This window comes from Myotis davidii, unplaced genomic scaffold, assembly GCF_000327345.1.
Source record: "Myotis davidii unplaced genomic scaffold, ASM32734v1 scaffold299, whole genome shotgun sequence".
Taxonomy (NCBI): Eukaryota; Metazoa; Chordata; class Mammalia; order Chiroptera; family Vespertilionidae; genus Myotis; species Myotis davidii.
The window spans coordinates 8,228,316-8,234,315 of record NW_006293088.1 but is presented as its reverse complement, the minus strand read 5'-3'; the positions used below and the strand labels follow the sequence as shown (position 1 = coordinate 8,234,315).

Sequence of the window (6,000 nt, the reverse complement as noted above, 5' to 3'; positions counted from 1 at the left end):
CTCTTTCCTTTTGATCTCTGACTTTTCTTCTCACGGGATTTCATAAAGTACACGATCTCTAGCCCAACCTCAGGGGCTACGTATGTGACGCGTGGCTCCGAGGGCCAGAGTAACGCTTCTGTCGTGGTAATGCCCTGTGTGTGCCTTTGGAATGCTGGGGTTCAGTCCCCCCTTTAGGACCTTCAGTGTTCTGTTCCTTGCGAACTAGAACATGCAAGATTCCTAAAACTCAAGATCTTAAGTTTGCACGGCGATAGGTATTTCAGGTGAAAGAAGAAAGAGACCTGGTTTCGAGGAAAACACAGAGGTTTCCTCTTGAGACACGCCAGCTTTGCTAGTCAGAAACGTGGTTTCCTGGAGCTGCTGTTTTCACCGGACTACTTATTTATTTTCCTGTTTCTTAGCAAGCAGTGAGTTTTTCCAATCTCTCAGTCCCAATGGAGCGCCTCAAGCAGATGTGACCATGTACAGTCTTGAGGAGCTGGCCTCCATGGCTGCAGAGCACACTTCCAAGAACACAGTAAGAGCCCGCGCATTTTGCCATCTCCTCCTGGGGGATTTTCCTAAGCCTGATCTAGACACAGATTTTAAAAAACAATAACCAAGAGTCGCAGTAACCACAGCTGGAGGTAAACAGGAGGAGAAAACTGCCCGAGAGGCCCCGTGTCGCTGCCCCGGCCCTGGCCCGGGAGCAGGTCCCTCGCGGGGAGCAGGTCCGCGGGCAGGAAGCAGCGCAGGCGCACTTGGCTTCGCCTCGGTCAGGCGCCCCTGTCTCCTTAGCATCCCCGAGTTCTCTCCAAGACAAAGATAACACCGCGGAGTAGTGCCCCGCGTCGCATTCTAATCTCCGGATTGTTAATTTCTATTTATATCATTCTTAGTTCCAATACCTACTCCTTCAAGTTGTAACAACTGGACTTCACAGGTGAGTCAAGACGATGCTGTCGTTTCTTTAAAGATGTTGGAAGAGACATGTAGTATATCCCTTTTGAATCGCTGTCGACAGAATAACGACCTGGTGTTTTGTTGATATGCTGGAGGCTACTTACCTTTATGTTTAGATCGCAACACAATTGCAACAAAAAGGTTTTCTAATATCGGGACCTGACCTATCCCTGATGTCACCGTAGTGCTTCCATTACTGACTGGTGTGCTCATAGCACATAGTAGGTGCTATTGAGATTTAAGAAAAGGAAGTGTAAGGACACATTTCCCCTTGCAGGTCTTTAAAATCAAGCGAGGGAGGAAAATGTAGGCCAGGCTAGCAGCAGCAGCGGCAGTGGCTGGTTAAGCTAGGTTCTATGCATGTCCTATTGTCACACATTCGAGAGGCAGTTGTTGGGTAAGGAGGCTGGTTAAAGACCACACCGTGGAGGTGACTCTTGAGCTTGGTCTGAAGCCTGGACTGTGCTTTGGTGAAGAGGAGACAGCCTCCAGGTGTCGGCACCGTGTGCACAGGAGGAGGGATCGAAGTCGGCGTAGACGCAGTGGAGGGGTGCTTCGTCCTGTAGAGCGAGCTGCCGTGTTTCTTGGCCCAGAAATCAAACCTTCAGAAGGCTTTGCGGTGACAGTTAAAAGTCTATGTCGAGAGCTCTGTTGCGTCTGCAGGACGTGTGTGTCCTGAAATATTGATCACAGTAGAAATCTAGGAGAATTACCTTTGGGGGGGCACGGCTAGTAAGTATCTCAATATTTGCATTTGTTTTCCATGCTTTCCACAGGACACCTTCGTGGCCGTGTTCTCATTGGTGTCTGGGAGGGTGGTGCACATCTCCGAGCAGGCGCCTTCCGTCCTGAACTGTCGGAGAGAGTCCTTGGCGTCCTCTCACTTCGCGGAGCTGCTTGCCCCTCAAGATGTGAGGATGTTCTACACGCACACGGTCCACGCTCAGCTTCCCGTCTGGAGCGACTGGACCCAAAGAGGTAACGGGCCCATCTGTACATGTCTCCGCGCCTCCTACAGGTTGCGTTCCTGACCCAGGGGCGGCGCAGAAACGCACGCATCATGCAGAACAGGCCGACGGAACGGCTTTTCTTCCTTATTTTAAAAAGCAGCGTGTGATGACAACACTTTAAATGCTTCTAAAAACATAGAGATTCAGTAAATTTGCTTTCACGTAGTCCAGTTGATTTCATAGAGTGTAAATCATAACACAGCTTGATCGCCACAGCCTGCATAGCGGTTTAGTTGCTATAAAGGCTCTGCTTCTGGGAAATGAATGGAATTAAATGTTCTTCCTCTTATATTGACTTCATTATGTGTGAGCTCTGCTTTGGAGATGAGCTCCTGAGGGTTAGCTTTCTTCTCCTGCTTTTCTTGTCCGTACCAGTTCAGGAATCTCATTACTTTTTCTTCGGACCTGGGAGGCCTGTTTGCCATTTATTGTGACATCGGTCCTGTGTGGTCTCTAAGTGACCCATCATTGCTGCTTTTCGTCTCCCTTCCACGTCGCGCTTTGTGGAGGGTCTCCTACAGAGCTTGCTATAGATGGTCCTTCTCTGTGATTTCACTTCTTGTAGAAAAGCACAGAACAGAACTGGCCGCTACCCCTCTCAGCGCGCGGCCGTGGTGTGGGCACGCTCGCTGCTGTGAAGCGTCTCCGAGCCTCTCCTGCGAGTGGAGCTCGTGTCATCCTGGTTTTTAACCCAGTGCTGGGCCCAGTGCAATCTCACTGGCTTCTCTTTCCAGGCCCAAGCCGTGGCCCATCTTTAACGCACAAGCGGTGTGAGCTGTAGAACGCACACCTGTCGTCCCGGCTTCCTCCTGGCTCCCTCTCCTGTGGCCGTCACCCAGCAGCACTGATTTCCTTCCTCTTCTGTCCTGAACGCATGTGTTCGGCCTTTCATTATTTATAGTGTTTCTCTGTGTTTATTAGTCACTTATTCCTCCCGTGAACATTTACCCACGATCCCCGTGGGCCGGGCCCCGTCCCAGGTGCTGCAGTCGAGGCGGGAGCAGAGCAGCCGGGCAGTGTCTGCTGCTGGCTCGCTCTCATTGCCCGTGTGCGCCTTCCTCTTCGCCTGTGGAGTCTCCTCTTCTCTCTCCAGCCTTTTCCTCCTTGCTGACCGCTTACTGCTGTGGGTTCCCCTCCTTGTAACAGCAGAATGTGGCCTGAAACGGTCTTGTAACTAACCCTTCACTTCCTCCACTGAGAGGGCCTCCGCCTGGGGCAGTGATGGCGAACCTTTTGAGCTCGGTGTGTCAGCATTTTGAAAAACCCTAACTTAACTCTGGTGCCGTGTCACATAGAGAAATGTTTGGATATTTGCAACCATAGTAAACAAAGACTTATATTTTTGATATTTATTTTATATATTTAAATGCCATTTAACAAAGAAAAATCAACCAAAAAAAAGTTCATGTGTCACCTCTGACACGCATGTCATTGGCTCGCCATCACTGGCCTGGTGTGCTCCCCGCCTTGCACTTCTGCCCGCAGACCTCGAGGCCTGCCTTCCGAGCGCAGCTGTCAAGTCCCCAGCTCATGGGGCTGTGCCGCGCTCCTCGCACCTGTCCCTCCCTTTGAGCTCATGGGACGTGACGAGCCGTGGGAAGCCACCCCGCGCTGCTGTCAGCGTTCGGCCTGCGGTAGAGCCTGGTTCACTTCCCCTTGTGGTCGTGCCGAGGAGCCGACCACGGTTCCTTTAAATGCACACAGAAAGGAGAAGTGGCACCACCGCCGAGGGCCCGTCTGTGCCACCACCTGGTCAGCCCTGTGCCACGAGACCCCCAGGGCGGGGGCTGCGCAGGGGCTGCCGTCACGGAGAAGCGGTGCGGGGAGTCGCCTGCATGGAGCTCAGTGTCTTCTCTGTGCGGAGAATCTCACGCTGGGACCTGGTGTGCGTGTGACACTGAGTCCTGTCCCTGATGAACCTGGAGGCCGCTTGGCTTCTCGGTGTGCAGTGGCTTCTGACCAGCGCAGGCCAGGGCCGCCGTAGGGTCCCCGCGAGTGGGCGGGAAGGCTGGGGGCTTTGTACATCGCAAGATATCAGGGTCGTCGTCGTTGCCGTTCTTCTGACGGGGACTGTGTGCCCGGGCTCTTCTTCCTGTTTTAGGGGATTTAATCTTCACAAGAATCTTGGGAGGCCTGGGCACCCACAGCGTCCCCTGCAGGCAGGTGAGGTAGCTGTTCGCTGGGGTCAGCCGAGAGGCAGATGTCAGGATGGGGTTAGCTGTGCAGAAGAGACGGGAGGGGCCCCGCCCAGTGCAGGGCTGCGCCTGTGGGTGGAGGCGGGGAGGAGCCGTCCTGGGCCCCCACAGCTCAGGGCAGCTGGCGTGGCCAGGCAGCCACAGGGAGGGCCCGGCCGCAGGCGCGCATGGAGGAGGCTGCCTCCCTGGAGTGGCCGGCCTCGGACCCCGCTGTGCACAGGCGGCGGCTGGGAGCCGGCCCCTTGCTCAGCCACCACAGTCACAGGCGCAGAGCAGGTGACTCACCGAGGTCACTGCCAGTACGTGCGGAGCCCGAGGTCACCGTGGCCAGGAGCCCAGAGCCCTGCTCTTGCCCACGGCCCCGCCCACTGCCGGGCTGTCACTCACCAGGGAGCTGTGAGCAAACAAGAGTGGGTGACGGTGGCACCAGGCGGTGGGTCCCGCCTGTGAAATCATCTCGGAACTTGGAGGGTGTTTGATCCTTGCCCACCGTCACCCTCCGTGAGCTCGTCTGTGCCTCAGCAGGGTCTGCGCCGAGACGGCAGCATGACCTCACGTCGCGAACTCGGCTGATGGTCTGGTTCTCTCACGGGGTCCCCCAGACGCCCTGTGAGAACTGTCTTCTGCCGTCGGGACTCTGGGCTCCGACTCAGTAGCCTGCCGGCTGGCAGTCTGACCGCTGGCCTGGGCTTGGACGCGGGAGTCGTCTCACTCACGGGCATTGTCCTGGTCACCGAAGCCCGTGTTCCGGCGCCTCCTGCGACCTTTCCCGGGAAGAGAGAAGACCTGGGCCGCGGTCAGGACTTGGTTCTTAGAATTTCCGTTGCCTCTGCTCCTTCGGTGCACGAACCTTCTCCTTGTTCCTAAACTCAGGACTTTCCCTCCAGTGAACACATGCCCAGAAGCCATATTCAGGTAGTTCCGACCAGAGGAAACAGTCAGCAAACCCCTGGGAGGCCAGCCCCTCCGCTGCCCGGAGTTAGCACAGTTACTGGTACACATTTCTGAGGGACCACGTCACGGATGAAGTCCGTGCAAAAGTCAGCGCAGTTGATGCGCACTGGCCGCCATGGTGAGCGATGCGGTCAGCGACACTGCCAGGGGGTCCCATCCGGACGTTCGTTTGCCAACACACGAGCCCTAAAGCGATCACGTCCCTGAACCCAGGAACACAGCTTTGGGGAATGTGTCCACGGAAGGAGAGTGGGGAAGGCGGATTGTGTACCATCTGTGTCCAGCGATCGCAGTGGACGCGGGTTCCCGCACACAGTGGTGTAGAGGGTTATCGCACAGCGTGGAAGGGATGAGTTCGGCAGCGATGGGAATACAGAGGGGCCTGTGGGAGGAGGAAGGGGGAGACTGAGCCGGACGCGCACGGCCTCCCCCGGGAATCCTGTTGGGAACCCCGGATGCGCCTGCACCTCGGATGGCAGGGAGGCCCGTCTTCACCAGCGTCTCCGTCTTAAAGGCAGTGTCTTGTTGGTGCCATGAGGACGGCTGCTCCGCGGTCGCCCTGCGGGTGCGTGACGGTCTGTCTTTGTCTCCGCAGCATCGCGGTACGAACTGGCTCCCGTGAAGTCCTTTTTCTGCAGGATCCGGTGAGTGAGGGCTGCGGGGCCCCGCGGCTCCGTCCGCTTGGACGTGGCTCTTATGTTGGTCCTTTGGTGTTCGCCAGGCCTGTTGTGGAAACCAAAGCCCAGACTTGGTTCTTGCCACAGGAGTCTGTCTTTTGATTGAGGGGAGGAAATCCCCCCGCTGAGAAGAGCAGATGGTGAAGCAGCGGGAGGAGAGGGGAAGGTCACGGCTCGCTGGGGGCGTAAGAACCCCTCGTGGTTCAGGACACTTCCTTT

The 6,000-nt window shown here is 56.1% G+C and overlaps 1 protein-coding gene across 1 annotated transcript in view; it reads left to right on the top strand.

Annotated features, from left to right (window-relative positions):
- The window catches only part of PER3 (period circadian clock 3), a 35,531-nt gene that overhangs the window by 1,501 nt on the left and 28,030 nt on the right, over nucleotides 1-6,000 (top strand). Inside the window, exons 3-4 of the mRNA XM_015565915.1 lie at nucleotides 1,722-1,923; nucleotides 5,700-5,748. Of these exons, the coding sequence (XP_015421401.1) occupies nucleotides 1,722-1,923; nucleotides 5,700-5,748 (251 nt within the window). The remainder of the gene's footprint in view (nucleotides 1-1,721; nucleotides 1,924-5,699; nucleotides 5,749-6,000) is intronic.